Source organism: Panthera onca, chromosome B1 (genome assembly GCF_046562875.1).
Source record: "Panthera onca isolate mPanOnc1 chromosome B1, mPanOnc1 haplotype 2, whole genome shotgun sequence".
Classification (NCBI taxonomy): Eukaryota; Metazoa; Chordata; class Mammalia; order Carnivora; family Felidae; genus Panthera; species Panthera onca.
This window is the reverse complement of record NC_138342.1, coordinates 86,036,912-86,059,652: the sequence shown is the minus strand read 5'-3', so window position 1 is coordinate 86,059,652 and position 22,741 is coordinate 86,036,912. Positions and strand designations below refer to the sequence as shown.

General features: G+C 38.2%; 2 protein-coding genes across 5 annotated transcripts in view; both read left to right on the top strand.

The window, feature by feature from the left end:
- The window catches only part of BDH2 (3-hydroxybutyrate dehydrogenase 2), a 29,210-nt gene extending 26,007 nt beyond the window's left edge, over window positions 1–3,203 (top strand). For both annotated transcript variants that reach the window (XM_078445840.2, XM_078445839.2), the window contains one exon: window positions 1,342–3,203. In XM_078445840.2, the coding sequence (XP_078301966.1) occupies window positions 1,342–1,395 (54 nt within the window). In that variant the 3' untranslated portion in view covers window positions 1,396–3,203. The remainder of the gene's footprint in view (window positions 1–1,341) is intronic.
- A 262-nt stretch (window positions 3,204–3,465) lies between these two features.
- Window positions 3,466–22,741, top strand: part of SLC9B2 (solute carrier family 9 member B2) — a 51,720-nt gene continuing 32,444 nt past the window's right edge. For 2 of the 3 annotated variants that reach the window (XM_078445842.2, XM_078445841.2), the window contains exons 1-3: window positions 3,466–4,748; window positions 19,208–19,342; window positions 20,026–20,206. In XM_078445842.2, coding sequence (XP_078301968.1) covers window positions 19,253–19,342; window positions 20,026–20,206 — 271 coding nt within the window. In that variant the 5' untranslated portion in view covers window positions 3,466–4,748; window positions 19,208–19,252. The remainder of the gene's footprint in view (window positions 4,749–19,207; window positions 19,343–20,025; window positions 20,207–22,741) is intronic. The other variant, XM_078445843.2, reaches the window with a different exon arrangement.

The window sequence follows — 22,741 nt, the reverse complement described above, 5'->3', positions numbered from 1 at the left end:
TATTTGGGATTTTTCTTGTTTCTTGAGATAGGCCTGGATTGCAATGTATTTTCCTCAGGACTGCCTTCGCTGCGTCCCAAAGCGTTTGGATTGTTGTATTTTCATTTTCGTTTGTTTCCATATATTTTTTAATTTCTTCTCTAATTGCCTGGTTGACCCACTCATTCTTTAGTAGGGTGTTCTTTAACCTCCATGCTTTTGGAGGTTTTCCAGACTTTTTCCTGTGGTTGATTTCAAGCTTCATAGCATTGTGGTCCTCTTCCGTGGACCTCTCGTCTGCGCTTGGCTCCGGAGACTCCGTTCTGCTAATCCTCTGGCGGTTTTCTGGGTTCTTTAGGCAGGTGTAGGTGGAATCTAAGTGATCAGCAGGATGCGGGGTGAGCCCAGCGTCCTCCTACGCCGCCATCTTCCGGAACCTCCAAGTTTGCTTTTTAAAAAACCTTTGGGGAGTTGATGATAGTTTACCTACAGTATGTGATTAGTTTTCATAGATTGAACTTTAAAATGTCTGTACTCATACTGTGATGTCTTTCCTTCCTGCATCTTCCATTGTGTCAGGCTTCAGATAAATTTAAAAATAAGAACACGAATTTAACATCTATGTTTAAGTTAAAAGATTTTTAAACCTCTACCACAAGGCTTACTTCAGATTTATTTCTTTGGAAAGTGCAAAATTCTGTGCAAAAAAAAAAAAAAATAGTAATTTTTTTTTAAATTCCCTTAGTTTGGTACAGATTTGGATATCTGAAACTAGTATAGAATATTTTTTCATAGCTTAATAGATATAATAATTATTCATATAAATTTTTTAAACACATTTACTGTGCCTCAGCTTCTGACAACACCTATGTATTTTTATCAACTAAAAATACAATATCTTCCACAAAAAATTCTGTTTGGTAATTAACACAACCACTTTATGACTAACACACTTGACGACATTCAAAAGTTTATTAATGGCATAAAACTCAGCTGCTTTAGAATAGTTCTGAATTTCAAAATGAAAATGTACTGTTTTAGCTTATACTTTATCCTAATTTAGGGAATGGCTGCATATCACTGAGCTTAATTTTCTGATTCTGAGACCGAACATCTGCTTAGAATGTGACATGTGCTAAAACACTAGCCAGAGGCCAGGTAACTCTAGATCACAAGAACATGCAGCAGTTTCAGATCATCCAAAATGTAATTCAGATTTTTCCTAAAATCTATTTGTTATGGGAGATTTCCTGTTACCATGAGAGTACATTGTTTAGGTTTCTGAGTCATGGAAAAATTAAAGAAACACAACCTGTGTTAAACCTGGTTAATTGTTCTGTCTCCTTGTGTTTGTCATTGCAGTCTGCCTACGTAACAGGTAATCCTGTCATCATTGATGGAGGCTGGAGCTTGTGATTTTAAAATCTCCTTGCTGGGAAGGCAGGCTCTTCCTGTCCACAGTGAACCTGGTTACAAAGAAAACTCACCCATCATGTCTCTCCTATTAACAGCCTATTAATGAAAACAAGCCCTTTTTAATGATGTCTTTGCTCACAAGAGTCAGATTCTTTAAATATATTAATCTCTTTCTAACCTCTTCTGAAATCATTATAGGTAGACGACATAAAAGATAATGAACTCACTGCAAATGAAGAGGTTTAACATCAACCACAATTTGTAAACATATAAAATTAAAATGTGAATATGAAAAATGGAAGGTTTTTAAGAAAAAAATATTTGTATTTTACTTCTATTTCCCAATATTCAAATATTTCGTATAATTCTGCTTGGTCTGTACATGGACTCTAATTTTAAAATTTTACACCATCATAAATGAACACAAGATAGGAAAGAATTTAGCTTCAGTGACTTACATTAAAAAAGAGTTTAGATTCAGAACTATATTGTTAATCTGTTATATAAAAGAAAAATAATCATCAAGTATTTATATTTAACAGATGTTACCACTCATAATTGAGTACTATTTTCTTAGTTTAACTAAAAAATCTTTATTAAAATAAATAATGATATTGGCATGGGCCTAAGAAACTTACAGTGAACCAGCAGTATTTTCAGTTTGAATAGATTAAGTGTAGATTTTTTTCACCAAATGCCAGGTTAACAGTAAGAGGACATGAAATTTAGAAACAGTCTCTGGATACATAAATATAAATGAATCATATAACAGGAAACAAAATTAAAGAAAATAAAATTTTCAAGGGATGGGTGAAATAGAGAATTAGGAAACACAAACTTCCAGTTATAAAAGAAATAAGTCACAGAGATGAGAAGTACAGCATAGGGAATACAGTCGTTAATATTATAATAATGTTGTATAGGGACTATACTTAATCATGATGGGCACTGAATAATGTATAGAATTATTGAATCAATTATGTTTTACACCTGGACTTAATACAACATTGTATGTTAATCATAATTCAATAAGAAATGGTTAAAAAAAATTTTTTTCAAGAAAAAGTTTAAGCAAATTCATGGATGATAATTGTATAAGAGGTTATTAGGAAGTTTTTTCTTTTTATTTTAGTTTTAGGGTTTTATGTTTGTTTTTTACTTGTTGCTACTTCAAAAGACCAAATGGTATGATGCACATATAGATAATAAATGAGCAGTTCTTCTTAGTCTTTCCTCTTAGAAACTTAATTAACAACTAATATTAATATTAACAAGGAAAATTTTGAAATGGACATTGAGAGGATAACATTTTATGTGCGAGGAAGAGTATTATGTGATTGATGAAAAAAAGTTAAAATTGACAGCAAAGGATATTTTGACCAGCATTCCCAAAGAGTCCATTGATACAGGATTTGTTTTGGGGTTCTGGACCAGGTTTCCACAACTGCATCACAGAACGCTTGGTTTGTGACTAGACCAAGTCACCGGATATATGTTAGATTTTAGTATTCTGGTTTGTGAAATAAGGGAGCTGGGCCAAATGACTTGGGTTTTTGTTTTGTTTTGTGTTTTGTTTTTGGTGTATCATATTCAAAATGCTGTAACTTCTTATCAAGTGGAGTAGTGGAACAACGAAACTTACAAGTATGTTATGAAGTACTTCATGCTGTGAGCAAGTATAGGGGTGTATGTATAATTATGACAGATGAATTCTAAATAAACGATGAATTCTTGAAAATGAATTCTAATTAACAAATGCTTCTTCAGACTGCATTCTCTCATCTAACTATAAACTATAAAACATTATAGGGGCACCTGGGTGGCTCAGTCGGTTAAGCGTGCGACTTCGGCTCAGGTCATGATCTTGTGGTTCACGAGTTCGAGCCCCCCGTCGGGCTCTGTGCTGACAGCTCAGAGCCTGGAGCCTGCTTCCGATTCTGTGTCTCCCTCTCTCTCTGACCCTCCCCCATTCATGTTCTGTCTCTCTCTGTCTCAAAAATAAATAAACGTTAAAAAAAATTAAAAAAAAAACTATAAAACATTATAAACAATAAAAGTGCAGGTAAAACCTAACTAAAAAGTTCAGTGTTCCTCTCCAAAGTCGTGTTATTCAAATCGGGTGATGTGTCGATGAAGATCATATGACTGAAACAAAAGGAAAACTGTATTTCATTCCTGTGGTAAGAGGAAGCTGGATACCACTAGAAACTTCCTCAATCCTTAGGAGAGGGAGAATTCGATTTAGGAAGATACAGTAATAATCACTTTAGATGCCCTGAAGTTTACAGAACGTAGGTTCATCCGTCCTGCCCACAAAGGAGGCTGAGAGACAAGAATGAGTGGTTTTTATTTGGTGGAGATATTAACTTGACATTGTCCCCCTTGCTTGAAAAGCGGTGATTAAAATTGAGCCAAGAAGTGAAAATTAGGTAAGACAATTTTTATTTCTGAAGGAAATGAAAATTACCCCGAAAGGGGCGCGCGCATATATACACACACTTATTACCTGGAGCCGGGACACATACAGAAAAGGAAGACACAGAAATGGAAGGGAGTTTTAATGGAAAAAGAAACTGCTGATGGGAAGGTTCAAATCTACAACAACGCGGTAAGAAGGGCTCCTGTTAAAGACGCGATACAAGGGGGAAGGACAAGTCTTTAATCCCGCCTAACTGGCCACCCAAACGGAGAATGCTATCTTCCCACCGCATCGGAGAAGACACTTCGAAAAGCACGGCTGAAAGGTGGAGTTAAAACCCGAAGTGTATTAGTGGGTTTAGGGAACATTAAACCTCGTAATTGGCTGTCGGGCCTGCACTCCCGACTCCAGAAAAGCCAGCGCTGCGCGTCCTCTCCAGAGTTCTCGTCACCGCCGGGGTCCGCGCTCGCTGGGCGGCCTTTCCTGCGAGTTTCCCGGGGGAGACGCGCTCATCCCGGCACCGGGAGCCGGCCGCCCAGCCAGAACGCACGACTGAAACACGACGGTGAGGCGCGACATCTCGGCAAGCGGGCGGGTGGTGCGCCGGGCACCCCCGCCCGGGAAGGCCGCGCGCCGCCAGACCCCGACCCGGCGGAGGGCACGTGGGGCGGCCGCCTGGGGCCGGGCCCCTCCCGGGCTCGCTCAGGGTATTACTCGGGCGCCGCCGGACCAGACGGCCCTCCCTCCACAGGGCCGCCCCGCGCGCGCAGAGAAGGCGGAGCCTCGGAAATCCGCGGCGCGCCCAGGGCCCAGATATAAGCGTATTTCACAGCCTCCGACTCCGCCTGGGGCGATGCGCGCGCGTGGCTGGACCAGGCTCCCCCGGAAGATATTTTAGCCAGTCTCCCACTCTTCCTGCGCTGGAGACCGCCAGGTGAGTAGCCCTCAGAGGACACTGAGTGTCCAGAGCGTGTTTTTCTTGTTTGTGTTTTAGTTCTCGAACACCAGAGGCCGTGGCTACTGTGGGCTACGTTAGCACCACCAAGATGCTGAGAACCATCAGATCCCACTGGCTGGAGAACATAACCACATGCTGAAAGTGCACACTGCCTGTGGCTTTTTTTACTTACCAGGCAGCAGCTTGTTATCTCATCCTTGTTGTTGGTTGCATCCTTGTTATCTCACCGAAGACTTTGGTGATTTGTTGCCCTAAAAAATTGATATCAGAAAGCCACCATTGACTTTAGCCTCCCTTCAAGAAATGGACACCACCAGTGGACAGAGAAGGCGGGTACCTTCCTTAGCCACATTAACCTCTGTTTTCACTGAAAGACAGAAACCCTATTTCCCTACTCTGTAATGGGGCCTCCACCTGACATTGTGGCTGCTACAAACTGCTGTCATGAAATTCTGGCTTACTGTTTCTGAGTTCAGAATGAAACATTTAACTTTAGCAAATATCTGTTTGTCTTCTCTGGGCCAAGCAGGCATGGGGACAGGAAATGCAAATATGAACTAACTACAGTTTCTGCCATTCAATACCTCAAAATCCAATGGATCAGAATATACTTAACAAGTTACTAGGTAGAGTGATTCATGCTGTATTAATGACGTGAGCAAAGTGACTGATTCACAAATTTATATTTACTAGAATATTAAGATCTTTAGAATTATAACCCTATTGAGTAGATGTTTGCTTTTTTTTAATTTTAATGTTTATTCTTTTTTTAATTTTTTTTAATGTTTTTATTTTTGAGACAGAGAGAGACAGAGCATGAGCAGGGGAGGGGCAGAGAGAGACACACACAGATTCTGAAGCAGGATCCATCCAAGCTCTGAGCTGTCAGCACAGAGCCCGACGCGGGGCTCGAACTCATGGAGTGTGAGATCATGACCTGAGCGGAAGTCGGATGCTCAACCAACTGAGCCACCCAGACGCCCCATAATGTTTGTTTATTCTTGAGAGAGAGAGACAGAGTGTGAGGAGGGGAGGGGCAGAAAGAGAGGGAGACATAGAAGCTGAAGCAGGCTCCAAGCTCTGAGCTGTCAGCACAGAGCCAGAGGGGCTCGAACTCATGTACCATGAGATCATGACCTGAACCGAAGTCAGGTGCTTAACCTGACTGAGCCACCCAGATGCCCCTTGCCCTTTTTTTCAAGGATTTCTGAAAAAATGGGAAGAACTCAGTGATACAGGTCTGTCTTGGAGTCTACTCCAAAAGTTGCTGTGCTGGATATAGAAGGTTGGCACTCATATCGATCCCTACCTGCTTCCAGCATGCCTTATTGTATAGGAGACACTGGAGAGCTAAAAACACTTCCTTAGACTCCAATCCAGCCAAAGTTCTAGATGTAACATTAGTGTCTGGCAAGTAGATGAACTTGTCTGAGCTTTTGAAGGCAGAGGTGAGACAGAGGCCATCTCCTTGCTACTTTTTGCTGTTTTCTCTTGGCAAGGAAGGTCCAGGATTTGCCAGTCCTAGTCTCCAGAACTGTGGGTGTGGGGAGGGGCTTACAACAGTGGTGACAGCCAGACTCAGCAGCATCATATTGAATCACCAGCTCTGTGGCCATCAAGAAGCAATTGAGGGAAGTGGTGAACATAGTCTGTGTTCCCTGCCCAGGCAGCTTCCAGATCCCAGCTTCTTGGACTCATAGCTACAATGGTGTCCTTGAACTCTGTAGTCCTTGTGGAGCCTTCTGATTGTAGCAAAAATAGTACATTCCTCAACAGTTCATTTACTACTGTTCTAGAAGTCATTCCCAGAGGCCCAGTCTAGAACCTACTCTTCTAACCCTTTCAACAGTCTCTAGCCTTTAAACAATTCACTTAATTCCCTGTGTAAAACCTCTTCCTGCTTAAAATACCTGAAATGGTTTCGATGTTCTGCACTGACTGATGAATATGTTTGCTATGTGGCCTCTAAGAGTCACATAAACCTAATCCCTTCCTTTTTTTTTTTTTTTTTTTTGAGAGAGAGAGAGTGAGAGAAAGCACGTGCATGAGCAGGGGAGAGGGGCAGAGGGAGAGAGAATCTTGATCCCACAACCCTGGGAGCATGACCTGAGCCAAAATCAAGAATTGAACACTCAATGGACTGAGCCACCCAGGATCCCCTAATCTCTTCCATTTCTTTAGAAGGGAAATGAAACCAAGAGATTAGATTCAGGGGCTTGCAATGATGTGAATGCTTTCTTTTGGGCTCTGCCCTCAGCAGTTGCCATAACTAGCTGTTACAACAGATAAACTCCAAAATCTCAGTACCTTAACATAGTAGAGGCTTATTTCTACTCAGGTAAAGTCCAATCAGGTGTTCAGTGGGTGTCATTCTACTCAGTGAGGAACCCAAAGTCTTTATATTATGGCATTGTCATCCCCTAAAACCTTAAAAGTTCTTAGTTTTCAGACATTAGACAGGGTATGTTGTAGAGGGAGGTATGTTGTAGGTTGCATGAAAGTTTCTTATAGGTAAAAAATGGAAGTGGCAGGGGCGCCTGGGTGGCTCAGTTGGTTAAGCGTCCGACTTCAGCTCAGGTCACGATCTCGCGGTCCGTGAGTTTCAGCCCCGCGTTGGGCTCTGGGCTGATGGCTCAGAGCCTGGAGCGTGCTTCCGATTCTGTGTCTCCCTCTCTCTCTGCCCCTCCCCCATTCATGCTCTGTCTCTCTCTGTCTCAAAAATAAATAAAACGTTAAAAAAAAAAAAATTAAAAAAAAAAAATGGAAGTGGCAGACATTACTTATGCCCACATCCCATTGGCCACACCTCAGTGACTTGCCACACTAACATGTAAGGGAGACTGGGAAATGTCTACTATCTGTGTGCCCAGACCGCACAGGAAACTGGTTTGATGAACATGTATCAGTCTCCTTCCGTCCCTCAAGAACAGACTGCATCTCAGTAATCTTTGTATCTCTTGTGCTTTACACACCACAGAAAATCAGTAAAAGTCTGATGAACTTCACCAACTATAAAGGGATAGAGTTGTTATCTCATGTGCCTAATATCGAAACTTATCACCCTTTACTATGGTTGTTTAAGGAATGAGCTATCATCCTCTGACTACGTTACAGCCTTTGAGTGTGGGAACTATGTCAGACTGTTCACTTTTTTGTGTGTTTTTTTTATTGAAGTATAGTTTACACACAACGTTATGTTAGTCTCAGGTGTACAACATGGTGATTCAACAAGTCTCTATGTCATGCTATGCTCACAAGTGTGGCTATATCTGTCACTGTACAACATTATTATAATCCCATTGACTGTATTCTCTATGCTGTGTCTTTCATCCCTCAGACTGTTCATTCTTGAATCCCTGGAACAAGAGCTAAAATCTGGCAAGAGTTTAATAGATGTTTGTTAAATAAATGAATGAATGAGTCCACAGAGAGAAAAAAGAGGTACAGAGTTAGTCTACATGAAGTTAAAAAATACTAATTGAGAAAGTGACATTTGAGTTCGATCTTGAATGACTAGTAGAATTTTACCAGATAGAAAAAGCAAAAAATGAAACCCCAGGCGGTAATAGTAGTACTGTTTTGTTGTGGTTGTAATTGCTTCATGAATAGACATTTAGAAAACCATCAAATGTTTATAAGTCCAACTTGTTATTATTCACTATTCAAATATTACAACCAAACTTCAGGGATAGGGAAGGAAAAATATATAACCTTACAATCTCTGTAATCTCTATTGACTAAAAGAATGGCACTAAAAACCTTGGTACTGATTTTTTTAGCTACTTAAATATTCTTTTCTGAATATTTTTGATAAATAGCAACACAGAGGCAGTATTCTGATTGTTCATCCTCCATGAAGATTTTCCACCACGTCAAAAAGCTAGGGAAACACATATGAGCCAAAGGTTCCCCATTACTGCTCATCAGAGCTTCTCTGAGCTGGCTCTGCATCAAAATCATCTGTTGTATTGGTTAGGCTGCTTTTGGCTGCAGGTAATAGGAAATTCAGCTAAAATTGACTTCAAAAATACAAATTTACTTTTCTTACACAAGGTGTGTGGAGGTAATTGGATCTAGGGTTTGTTCTGTAGCCCAATGATATCAAGATTTAGTTTGCTTTCCATGAGCTAATTTTGTCTTTTTCTTCATGGTAAATGATGGCTGCTAGAGTTCCAAGAAACACAGTCGTCATCCTTGGCCCCATCCCCTCCCCCACCCCCCAAACACACACAGATACACAGTTTAAAGACAAAAAGAGGAGAGGAAAAAATAAATAGTAACTAAATAAATAGATAGATGCAATTTTAAAAATTAAAATTTTGGAGCACCTGGGTGGCTCAGTCGGTTGGGCATCCAACTTCGGCTCAGGTCATGATCTCATGGTTCGTGAGTTCAAGCCCCACGTCAGGCTCTGTGCTGACAGCTCAGAGCCTGGAGCCTCCTTCAGATTCTGTGTCTCCCTCTCTGTCTGCCCATTCGCTACTTGGCTGTGTCTCCCTCTCTCAAAAAAAAATAAAAACATTAAAAAAATTTAAAAAAAGAATAAAGGTACTGCGAAATTGTTAAAAAAAATTAAAATTTTTAAATTAAATATTTTTTAAAAGGAGAAGATTCTTGCCTCTTTTTGGGGGGTGAGGGAGGAGCAATATCATATCCAGTGGTCCCCAACAGCCTTGCCCACAGATTTCATTGGTGAGAAGTGAATCATGCCCAGCCCTAAACCAACAGCTGGCGTGAAGGAATGGTGTTACAGAGATTGATTTAGACCAATAATGATTTATCACTAAGGGTGGGGAAGGTACACACTGACATACCTGAGTAATGGCTCTTAGGTAATAGGTTGGGTTGCCCCACTTGAGGAGATCGAATCTTTGGAATCAGATTTTAGTAGGCCTAGAGGTAATATTTTAAATTTTAATTAAATGCATTTGTCCTTGGGAGAGAGATTAGAAAGGAGAGAAGCAAGTATTGGGTCCCTTCTTACCTAGGAGTAATTTCCTTATATTCGTATCTCATTACATAGTGTTTTACTTCATGATGATTCAACCAAATCACTGTATCAGTTAGCCAAATAGAACAGTACTTGTTTTCCTTTGGTTGCTTGGTCTCATATGGTCAGCACACCTAACACTTTCAGATAAGGTTATTTTGTTCAGGGAAACATTCTTAGTCATTTCAGTTAACTAATTCAAGGAAATTTTAAGTCCCACCCTTCACTTGACCTGAATTCCTCACTGCTGGGTGGGTCTCCTTTTGGGGAATGAGCATTAGATCAGCAGTTGATTAGCAGAATCCAGAAACTGAAAGGTTTCCATATGTTCTACATAGACATATCAGAGTGAGCTTCCACTTCCAACACATGAATGGTTGAACACCAAAGGTAGGAGTTTTTGTTATAATCATTATAGAATACTTAATGGATAGTCATTGAGATGTTCTTTCAAATGTATAAATAACACATACAGTACTCCAGCCATATATGTAAATTCTCATTAAGATTACCCCATTAAGTGTTGGTCTGTCCCTACCTCAGACAGAAATAAGAATAACCAGCCTTTATCTAAGTAATGATCCTTTAGCAGTAATTCAACTGATAGCAGTAAGCATATTTTACTTGACCAAGAGTCTATGGACATTCACAAATTGAGAGTTCTTTTATTTCCTCTGGAATATTACAGAAAGCACTTTTAAACATTTAGATTAATAAGATAACCTGAAAAAGAGAAGGCTGATTTAACAGCCTTCTGTATATGAGAGCATATTTGCAAAAGTGATTTTCAAAGTGTCCTTCACTTGCCAGGAGAAATAGGGGTTAGCGGACACGTCTCCTGCAGTCCCCTTTATTTGTCCCATTTGTTGGATTTCAGGGTAGGGTTTTATTTGATGAAAGATTCTTTTTTGACCTAAAAAATATTTGAAAACTGCTGTAGAAGATGCTAGGCAGTTCCCCATCGTCTCTGAAAACCCCCAAAACAAAAAATTAACTTAAATTGTAGCAATGGGATTAAGTTATCTAAAGGGAAATTACCAGATTTTATCTCTGAAAAATATTATTACTGAGGAAAGCTGTATCATTTTCTTTTCTCTAAAGCCTTAAGAATTACATAACGTTGTTTAAATGTATTTTGAATTGCATAAGAAAATCTTACTGTAAAAATCCTAACAATGCAAAACTACAGAGAATAAAAATGATATTCCAACCACTCTGATTCCATTTCCCTCCCCAAAGGCAACTACAATTTACAGACTTTTTTTCCTATTTATTTACCTGCAAATGCTCATACATAATGTTCATATTCTTTATCCGTGATTCTTCATCTGCAATTTTCTCTCAAATTTGGAGGAAAGACTTAGGAGACTGTTCTTTTCAAGTCCACAGCTCTATGATTTTGGTGGCATATGTTCCTAGTATTGCAACATAAAGCTCAAATTAAGCCAAGATGGTTTCTAAGCATGTAGATCAGTCCTGTAGGAAATTCTGTATACTGGGAATGCTAAAGAGAGGCATGAGTGACCAACAACCTTTGAATATGTTTTTAGAACTTGATCTACTAACCTTCTAGCAAGTGGGTAATCACAACAGTCATAACAGCCACATCTTTTGGCTTAGGTCAAACCACATTCTTCTGTTGAAATCTATATTTGAGTCACATAACTTTGATTAAATTAACATTATTGACTGAATTATGAAATCTGTAAAATTCCACCATTTGATGTGAGATAAATTTGTTTAATGTAGTTTATTATTGTGTATCAATCAGAATAATACAACGTCTTGATTGAGAAGCAGAAAAAAAACTGTTGCTTCTGTATATAGGCACTTTTAATATTTATCTAAAATGTTCTTTGCCTTCCTATTTCTTAGTGTCATATTTTTATATACAAAAATCTCTCAAAGCATCTTAGTCTAACTGGATTTTCTATCAGATAAGATCGGGAGTGTTCAGGGTGGTATGACAGTAGACTAAATGGATTTTTTAAAAAGAGAGCTCCTTAATCCCTAGAATCTTAAGGCATATTTAAATGACAAGTTGTTGCTTAGCCAATTAACTAATAATTTCAGAATATATAAGCAATATTTGTCATGAGAACAGAATAAAGTTCTTGTTTCATTTATTTTGTCACCAATGTTGTGCAACCTAAATGGACTAATAAAATATTTTGTTTATAATAAACTCTATCACAGTCATAACAATGGGAAAGAATAAAGCTGAAGGTAATACAACATATAAAATAAAAATATTTTCCAAACTTATTATGGAATGTGTTTTCAAACTTATAGTTAATTATGACTATATGTGAGTGGGATTTTAAACAAAATATTACAGCAAAAATATATAAAAATATAATGCAGTGATTTGGTAGAAATAACCTGAAATCAAAGATATAGATTAAAGAATTCTCTCATTTCACAAATATTTATACAATTTTACTATGAGGCTTGCCTGATATTGGCTATGTTAGTTGAAAACAGTCATTTAGCTTCTCTAGGCTTTAGTTTTCTTATGTGAATATTAAAGAAATTGGACCAAGTAATTTCTAAAAACCTTACCAACTTTTATTATTCCATTAAACTGTAATTCTTAATGACTAGGAAATCAACTAGTTTCTCCATATTTCCCCACTTTTTAATTTCTCCATTCCAGACACCCAGTATCTCAGCTTAACAGCCTTCATGAAGTTCTACTGGGTCAAAAGATTTTAAAAGACTTTTATGAATACAGTAAAAAATTATTTGTCTCATTTAAATAGCATTTATTACTTAAATAGCATTATTAAGTAGCATCTTGGTGGCTCAGTCAGTTAAGCATCCTAGTCCTGATTTTGGCTCATGTCATGATCTCATGATGGGCATGAAGCCTGCTTGGGATTCTGTCTTTTCCTCTAAATAAATAAATAAATAAATAGATAAATAAATAAATAAATAAATAGCATTGTTGAAAACAAAGCATTTCACTTAACTTTCTGGATAACTGACATCTATTTTATTGAATGCCACTTTTCTTTAACATTCTTTTTACATTGCTAAACCATGCTATATACTTTAATGCCTCTTAAAACCAAAAGTATTAGCACATCAGTTTTTTTTTTTCTTTTCATTTTCTTGAAGATGTAAAATCACCTTCCAAACATTTGTTATTATACAAGAGATCCTTCAGGGCCAATTCAGGTATGAAGGTTCTTACTGAGGATTCATTTGGTGGCAAATGACAGAAACTCAACTCTAACTAGTAAGGACTTTATTAGCTTACCTATAACAGACAAGGAGCTGCTTCCTGTTAAATCAACAATGTGGTTATTAATTTGGGACTTTCCTTTTTTCTCCTTCCATATTAAGGATCTGCTTTGCTCTGTGGTCACTTCATTCTTTGGAAGGCTTTTCTGTATGTCACAAGGGTTGTCAATAGTGAGTCTGGGCTTAGCAACCCCAACAGAAAGAAAGCTCTTTCTCAATGGTTCCAGTGAACACCTTAAAGTTGACTTTCACTGGCCAGGTATGGATCACATGCTCATGCCTAAAACAATCAGTGTGACTGGCCATACTCTCATTGGCCAGGCTTATCCTCATCTCCAGAGCATTGGTAGAGCATGGAGATAAGGAACGTGAGGAGGACGTGAGTCTCATATGAACCACATGGATGGAGAATAGAGGAGATGTGGATTCCACAAAAGAAAATTAGTATGCTGTTATCAAAAAGCTTGTTGGGTGGGAGATGTTTGGGAGGCCAAAACTACAAATATGGAAAAGATAGATATCCCCACATTTTATAGCCTTAAATTCCTATCTTTCCATCTCCTTCCTGTCAGCTGTCACTTATGGTGCTTTCAGTTTGCCTCTATCACAATTTCTTCCTACATGTAACTTTTAACATCTTTTCTTCTGAGGGTTTGGAAACCAGATGAGGAGAGTCATTTGAAGTGTTTTTATTTTTGGTTTTTTTATTTAATTTATTTTTTTAATTTACATTCAAGTTAGCATATAGTACAACAATGATTTCAGGAGTAGATTCCTTAATTCCCCTTACCCATTTAGCCCATCCCCCCTCCCACCATCCCCTCCAGTAACCCTCTGTTTGTTCTCCATATTTAACAGTCTCTTATGTTTTGTCCCCCTCCCTGTTTTTATATTATTTTTGCTTCCCTTCCCTTATGTTCATCTGTTTTGTGTCTTAAAGTCCTCATATGAGTGAAGTCATATGATATTTATCTTTCTCTGACTGACTAATTTCACTTAACATAATACCCTTTAGTTCCATCCATGTAGTTGCAAATGGCAAAATTTCATTCTTTTTGATTGCTAAGTAATACTCCAGTGTGTGTGTGTGTGTGTGTGTGTGTGTGTGTGTGTGTGTGTGACTTGATATATATCAAGTCATTTGAAATGTTTTAAAAGTTAGTGGGCTCCGAGTGAGGACTTGAGAGCTTCTCTATAAGAAGTATAAACTTCCTGGGGTGCCTGGGTGGCTCAGTCGGTTAAGCGTCCGACTTCGGCTCAGGTCACGATCTCGCGGTCTGTGGGTTCAAGCCCTGCGTCGGGCTCTGGGCTGATGGCTCAGAGCCTGGAGCCTGCTTCCAATTCTGTGTCTCCCTCTCTCTCTGACCCTCCCCCGTTCATGCTCTGTCTCTCTCTGTCTCAAAAATAAATAAAACTTAAAAAAAATAAAAATTAAAAAAAAAAAAAAGGAAGTATAAACTTCCCACTTTTTAATGGAATTCATGATATATATTCCCTTTAAAAGGTAATTTTTGTGTATGTTCTGATTTCTTTGCTGAAACCAACTTATTGGTAGGGGATATACTATTGTAATTTTAAGACTCAATGACTATGAACAGTAAGTGCCATGAACATGGTTGCTATTAGAAATAGTCATTTATACTTCTTGGTTATTTAAAAATATTCTCCATAAATGGCAGAATTGGCTGATTTTAGAAATTTGATAAAGGAGATGATTCTAGTAACACTGCTCAAGAGTACCTATATGATTCTACTAATGAGCAAGTGAAGAAATGACAATGGTGAGTGTTTCATCCACCTTATCAAGAAGTTGGCCTTGTGGGGCGCCTGGGTGGCGCAGTCGGTTAAGCGTCCGACTTCAGCCAGGTCACGATCTCGCGGTCCGTGAGTTCGAGCCCCGCGTCAGGCTCTTGGGCTGATGGCTCGGAGCCTGGAGCCTGTTTCCGATTCTGTGTCTCCCTCTCTCTCTGCCCCTCCCCCGTTCATGCTCTGTCTCTCTCTGTCCCAAAAATAAATAAAAAACGTTGAAAAAAAAATTAAAAAAAAAAAAAAAAAAGAAGTTGGCCTTGAAAGAAAGAGGAAAAGGGAATTATCAAAGAAAATCAGTGGGATTAAGTAGTAAATTCTTCAACATGGGGCTGGGGGGACCTTGTCTTGTTTAATAAGGAAGGCAAAAAGAATCTTAGAGATTTATGTTAAGTAGGGAGAAGGAACATGAGTGGCTCATAACCAACACTATTGAATGCTTACCAGGTGCATGGTTGGAACCACTCTTATCTCTGTTTTATAAATAAGGAATTAGTTACAAAGAGGCTAAGAAATTTGGTATATAATAGAACTAGACTACAGACCCAGCTTTGTCTAACTCCAGACCCAGCAGATCATCACTTACTATATGAGGGGGTTATTCTCTACATAGGGTAAAGGGCAAGTGCCATGGTTTGGGAAATGATGTCCTAGCTCTCCCACTTCATTTGCCATTGCTTTCAGCCTTACACCTCATGCTCCAACAAAGTTTCCCCTGACATCCCACTGGATTCCATGCCTCCATACCTTCAAGACAAGGGTTCTCTGAGCCCAACATTTTTCCTATCAAAATGCCATTATTTCTCATTATGAGTCTAAATTTTGGAATAAATTTATAAATTTAAAAAATTATATCTACATACATACACACATATATATTATTATATGTACATGAACTTATTATATGTAATATAAAAACCAAACTGAAGGTTTTTTGAGATACCACCCTGGCCAACATTGTATTTTGTAAGGAAGAAAAATGGTGATGATGGTGATGGTGAGGGTGGTAGTGGTAGAAAGGATATAATTTTCTTGGGAATATTAAATGCAAATATCTTGGCACTTTTTTTAACATTTATTCATTTTTGAAAGAGAGAGACAGAACACGAATGGGGGAGAGGCAGAGAGAGAGGGAGACACAGAATCGGAAGCAGGCTCCAGGCTCTGAGCCATCAGCACAGAGCCCGATGTGGGGCTTGAACCCACCAACCGCGAGATCATGACCTGAGCCGAAGTTGGATGCTCAACCAACTGAGCCACCCAGGCGCCCCTCTTGGCACTTTTTTAAACAGAAAATTATTCCTTGAGGCAGGTGTCTTGTCTAATTAATCCTTATCTTTATAGCCTAGCATAGTGTATGGCACATATTAGACACTCAAATGTATTGATTTAGAGTTTCCCTTCTCTCACATAATTTTCCCTTTGCTTATACCAGGGTTTGTAGTTCGTGCTTCTATTATAATATCATTATACTTGTTGCATTAGAAGTAAGTTTGATTACTAGTAAAAATAACACTTGACTAACAATAGCTTCAACAATTAACTTGAAGCTTGGCATCCAAGACTGATGGAGCAATTAAAGGGTATCGTCAAGGAACCAGCTCCTCCTATCTTAATTTTCTACTCTCCTTAGTATAGGGCTTTTTCTTCTCGTGGTTGAGAGATGGTCACTGGCCCTCCAGGCAGTGTATCTACATTCTAGGAAGAAGAAGGAGAAATGTTAGAGGACAAAGAATAAAAGTATGATCTTCAAAAAGCCTTGCCTTATAGTCTGGGAATGAAAGTTCTCCCTAGGGACTCTCACTTATATCTCATTACACAGAACTGTGACACATGGCTATCTATAGCTACAGAAGTGGCCAGGAATTGGAGTATTTGGTTGTTCAGCCTATATAGCATGAGAAGCCAAGAGAGAGGAGATTGAAGTAGTTTACAGAGTCAAGCTATAGGTCTGTCCTACAGGTTTTTTAGTTACTTCATGTAAGTTTATTTTTCCTGGTATATCGTCAGCCTATAGAGAACAAAAAATATGTTTTTGTAATCTTTGAATTACCTACAGTGACTACCAACATGTCTCAGTTGTCTAAGACATTGTGGCTGCTCAACCAATGTTATTATTTTAACTTTAATTTAGAAATATGAACCAGACAAGAATTAGTGATTCTAATTTCTCTGAAAATGATGGAATCCATAGATTTTTCTTTGGTGACTCATTTCAACATTGAAAAATTGCCTAGTGCTTATGAAGGAAATTGAAGAAGACACAAAGAAATGGAAAAACATTCCATGCTCATGGATTGGAAGAATACACTTGATCTTAGCCAAAAGGCCAAGAAGCAATGAATTGGAAGAATAAATATTGTTAAAATGTCAATACTACCCAAAGCAATCTACACATTCAATGCAATCCCAATCAAAATTGCACCAGCATTCTTCTCAGAGCTAGTACAAACAATCCTAAAATTTGTATGAAACCATAAAAGACCCCGAATAGCCAAAGTAATATTGAAGAAGAAAACCAAAATGGGAGGCATCACAATCCCAGACTTTAGCCTCTACTACAAAGCTGTAATCATCAAGACAGCATGGTACTGGCACAAAAACAGACACATGGACAAATGGAATAGAATAGAGAACCCAGAATGGGACCCACAAATGTATGGCCAACTAATCTTTGACAAAGCTGGAATGAGTATCCAATGGAAAAAAGTCTCTTTAGCAAATGGTGCTGGGAGAACTGGACAGCAACATTCAGAAGAATGAAACTAGACCACTTTCTTACACCATACACAGAAATAAACTCAAAATGGATGAAAGACCTAAATGTGAGACAGGAAACCATCAAAACACTAGAGAAAAAAACAGGCAACAACCTCTTTGACCTCAGCCACAGCAATTTCCTACTCGACACATCTCCAAAGGCAAGGGAATTAAAAGCAAAAATGAACTATTGGGACCTCATCAAGATAAAAACCTTCTGCACTGCAAAGGAAACAATCAACAAAACTAAAAGGCAACTGACAGAATGGGAAAAGATATTTGCAAATGACAAATCGGACAAAGGGCTAGTATCCAAAATCTATAAGAGCTCACCAAACTCCACACCCAAAAAACAAATAATCCAGTGAAGAAATGGGCAGAAGACATGAATAGACACTTCTCTAAAGAAGACATCCAGATGGCCAACAGGCACATGAAAAGATGCTCAACGTCGCTCTTCATCAGGGAAATACAGATCAAAATCACACTGAGATACCACCTCAGACCAGTCAGAGTGGCTAAAATGAACAAATCAGGAGACTACAGATGCTGGCGAGGATGTGGAGAAATGGCAACCCTCTTGCACTGTTGGTGGGAATGCAAACTGGTGCAGCTTCTCTGGAAAACAGTGTAGAGGTTCCTCAAAAAATTAAAAATAGAACTACCCTATGATCCAGCAATAGCTCTGCTAAGAATTTACCCAAGGGATACAGGAGTGCTGATGCATAGGGGCACTTGTACCCCAATGTTTATAGCAGCACTTTCAACAATAGCCAAATTATGGAAAGAGGCTAAATGTCCATCAACTGATGAATGGATAAAGAAATTGTGGTTTATATACACAATGGAATACTACTTGGCAATGAGAAAGGATGAAATCTGGCCATTTGCAGCAACGTGGATGGAACTGGAGGGTATTATGCTAAGTGAAATAGGTCAGTCAGAGAAAGACAGATACCATATGTTTTCACTCATGTGTGGATCTTGAGAAACTTAACAGAAGACCTTGGGGAAGGGGAAGGGGAAAAAAGTTACAGAGAGGGAGGGAGGCAAGCCATAAGAGACTCTTAAATACAGAGAACAAACTGAGGGTTGATAGGGGGGAAGAGAGGGGAAAGTGGGTGGTGGGCATTGAGGAGGGCACTTGTTGGGATGAGCACTGGGTGTTGTATGGAAGCCAATTTGACAATAAATTATATTAAGAAAGAAAGAAAGAAAGAAAGAAACAAAGAAAGAAACAAAGAAAGAAAAAAAAGAAAAATTGCCTGGAGATTTCCTGTTTCATCAAGCCCGACCATTAGAGAGAATGATTTAACAGTAGTATTGCTTGGAATATTTGAAATATAACTCAGAAAACAGGGTGGGAAAGACATCATATAAAAATATGATAAACAAGGGCTTTTTCAGGAGAGGTAGAAAGTAAATAAGAATTAGTATAACATATTGTAATCAAAGAAAAGGTTAGCAATTGAAAGTTAAGAATAGTCTAATTTAAAATATTTTAGACATTCAGAGTTCCAAGGGAAAAAATAAGTACAATTCACTCATTTAAATTGTTCAAATTGCTGCTTAATTCATTCATATAAATCTCAAGTTGATGCTACATATCTGTACTATTTCTCCTTCGAAACAGTTCCCGTTCCTCTCCCTTGTGTCATCTTATTTTTAATTATAAATCATGGGAGATGAAGATAAAGCAATTGAACATGAAGATTTCACACCATCCACAGGAATGGACCACACAGCCTCTACATATCAAGAAACACAGGTAAACCTACGATCAAATATAGAGCATTCCAACCATTTCCTTAAGAGAGGGACTATATATTTCCAAATCTCTGATACAGTTGTGTTCTCTTCATGCTCTATCACTCAATTAACAGTTCTTCCCATTTTTAATCCCCAAATTTGTACAGTAGGTGTGACTACCAGTTTTCCCAGATTCATTAGCAGCTGGCCCTACACGAGGCTGGAAAAATAGAGAGCCTGTGAAATGCTTTGTGTTCCCAGCCTCACCCCTAGAATGGTTGTGATTACTTCCCTCCCTTTTTATTGCTTAAATTCAAGTAGATGAATGAATTTGAATTCATTTTTACCACAAATAGTTATTTTTTCTGAACCACTTTAATATATTAACCAACTATTGCCTTGAAGAATATCTTAAGTAGGCTAATTTTTAAACCCAGTATTGTAAAACAAAATGAAATAGTATGTGTACCCCAAGGATTTATAATGCTACAAATAGTGACTCAATGGTAAATATTCCTCTAACATAATTCTTGTTCCAAGCATTCACTGATTAGCTATTAGTATAGCTCTGCATTTCCACTATAAAGTGTTAGCCTTGATTCTAGCAGTAAAAATTTGATTTGTGATTTGATGACTCGATAGCTATAAAAATGTACAGCAGATATAACCGTTTTAAGTATTCTTAAATTGTTTTAAACACAGGAGGAAGCAGTTATGAACTCTAAAGGAATAGATGCAAAAGAACCAACAGAAGGAAGTAACCTCCTGAATAGCAGTGAAAAAAAGCTACAAGAAATACCAACTGAATCAAATAATTTGCGAAGACTAGGACAAACATTTGCTTGCCCTCCACATGGCTTGCTGGCTAGAGGGATAACAAATGGTATGTAAATGGTACAAAATAATTCAGAAAGAGACGGTAAAAGATGAAATTGTTTTAATGAGAGATTCCAAAATAATATGGTTTAAAGAACAAAAAGAAGTTTACTTCTGTATACATAAAAACTAGAGTACTATTGCTACTACCATTCCAGCTAGCAGGAAAAGAGCAGAGATCAAAGACATTTTCCTTTTCTGTCTGTGAGTAATTTCACAGGATTACATTTGGCCTCCAATGAGAAAAATGAGAAATCACCTGTAAACAGAAAGGCACTACATAAATGTTGGGTTTAATCGTTATTAAGTAATGCAACTAATGTTTGAACAAACAGCTTAATTTATGCTTCCAAATGAATCCATCATTTTGTAAGAATCTTGGTTTCCAATCCAACTTACTCCAGTACAACTACTATTACCTAAAATATTTGGGAGATTTTTCTTTTTTTTAATGTTTTATTTATTTTTGAGAGAGAAAGAGCACATGGGCAGTGGAGGGGCAGAGAGAGGGAGATAGAGGATCTGAAGCAGGCTCTGTGCTGACAGTAGAGAGACCACTGTGGAGCTCGAACTCACAAACCATGAGATCAACAAACCATGAGATCATGACCTGAACTGAAGTTGGACACTTAACCAACTGAGCCACCCGGGCACCCCTGGACGACTTTTCTTTGGGAGTTTATCTCAGCACTATTTCACATACTGTCTTTGAGGAATAGATTTGGTTTTTGGAGGGAGCCAAACATTATTATGATATCAATTTGAAGAATAGATGGATATTCAGATTCAGTAATCCTGTTTTTTTTGTTCAGAAAGGAAATTGTGTGTGTGTGTGTGTGTGTGTGTGTGAGAGAGAGAGAGAGAGAGAGAGAGAGAGAGAGAGGATGTGTGTGAAGTGTATATATTTTGTACATTGGAGGAAATGTAGTAGGAAAAAGAAGGGCTTTGAAAATTGTCTATAAATGCTGACTTTTTGTTAATTTTTTAAGTTTATTTATTTATTTTGAGAGAGACAGAGACAGTGCGAGTGGGGGAGGGGTAGAGAGAGAGGGAGAGAGAGAATCCCAGGCAGGCATTACATTGCCAGCACAGAGCCCAATACAGGGCTCGAACTCATGAAACCGTGAGATCATGACTTTGAGCCAAAACGGAGAGTTGAACACTTAACTGACTGAGCCACCCAGGCACCCTATAAATGAGAATTTGAAGACAATTTCAAAATGATATTGAGGAGCGACAGCACCACTAGAGTAAATACATATCTTCCCAAAGTAAATATGTTGAAGAATATAATACATTTGATCTAAAAGTTGTGTTTACTAAAAAATCAGACTCAGTTATTGTTATACTTCATTTGTGAGCTCTGAAAAACATTTTTACCATTCTCAACTGGGACAGTTGAAGCCCAGTTATACTCTAGGCTCTACATATATTTTTATAAAATGAGGTAAGTCTATAAACTAGCATGAGAAAAAAATCTCAAACTTTATTTAAAAATGTAGAGAAAAACAGGTTCCAAAATATATACCAGTTGATAAGACAACATATAATTTAATACCTTTTCTGTCCTATTTATTATTTTTTTGAAATTTCACCATTCAAATCATGGCACATTTCTAGTTAAAACATTTACAGTAGAACAGATAGTGATTGCATTAGGGAAAGGGTATAAATGAATGATGTGATTTGGAGACTCATTTTTTAATTTTTTTTTTTTATTTTTAGAGAGAAAGGGGGTGGGGGACAGGCACAGGGAGAGGAAGAGAGAGAATCTTTTTTAAAAAAAATTTTTTTAACGTTTATTTATTTTTGAGACAGAGACAGAGCATGAATGGGGGGAGGGTCAGAGACAGAGGGAGACACGGAATCTGAAGCAGGCTCCAGGCTCTGAGCTGTCAGCACAGAGCCCAACGTGGGGCTCGAACTCACGAACCGTGAGATCATGACCTGAGCCAGAGTCAGATGCTTAACTGACTGAGCCACCCAGGTGCCCCAGAAGAGAGAGAATCTTAAGCAGGTTCCGTGCTCAGTGCAGAGGCAGACACAGGGCTTGATCCTATGACCCTGGGATAATGACCTGAGCCAAAATCAAGAGTTGGTTACACAACCGACTAAGCCACCCAGGTATCCCAGAGAGTCATTTTTTAAAAATTCTATGATCATTGTCCATAAAGGTGCCTGAGAAATGCGAACTCATAATATATAAACACCTCTTCACTTGTTTTCCTGTGCTTCTGTTGCTTAGGCTTACAAGACTGTTCTTTTTTTTTTTTTCCCCTATACTCCTTCCTGTATCACTTCAGTATATTTACATATTTTTCTTAAGTAAATCTGATTTTCCAAAATCATAAATGAGAAGCAAATTACTAACTGAATTAAATGTGATTTAGAGAAACCCTGTAAATATACACTTACTATTTATTTAGAACTGCATTTTGAATATGAAAAAGGAAAGGAATGTTAGAGGTTTAAAAGAAAAGTGGTCTTGAAGTGGAAAACTTAATTCTACCTTTCTGAATTTTGTACAAAACTGATTTTGTGC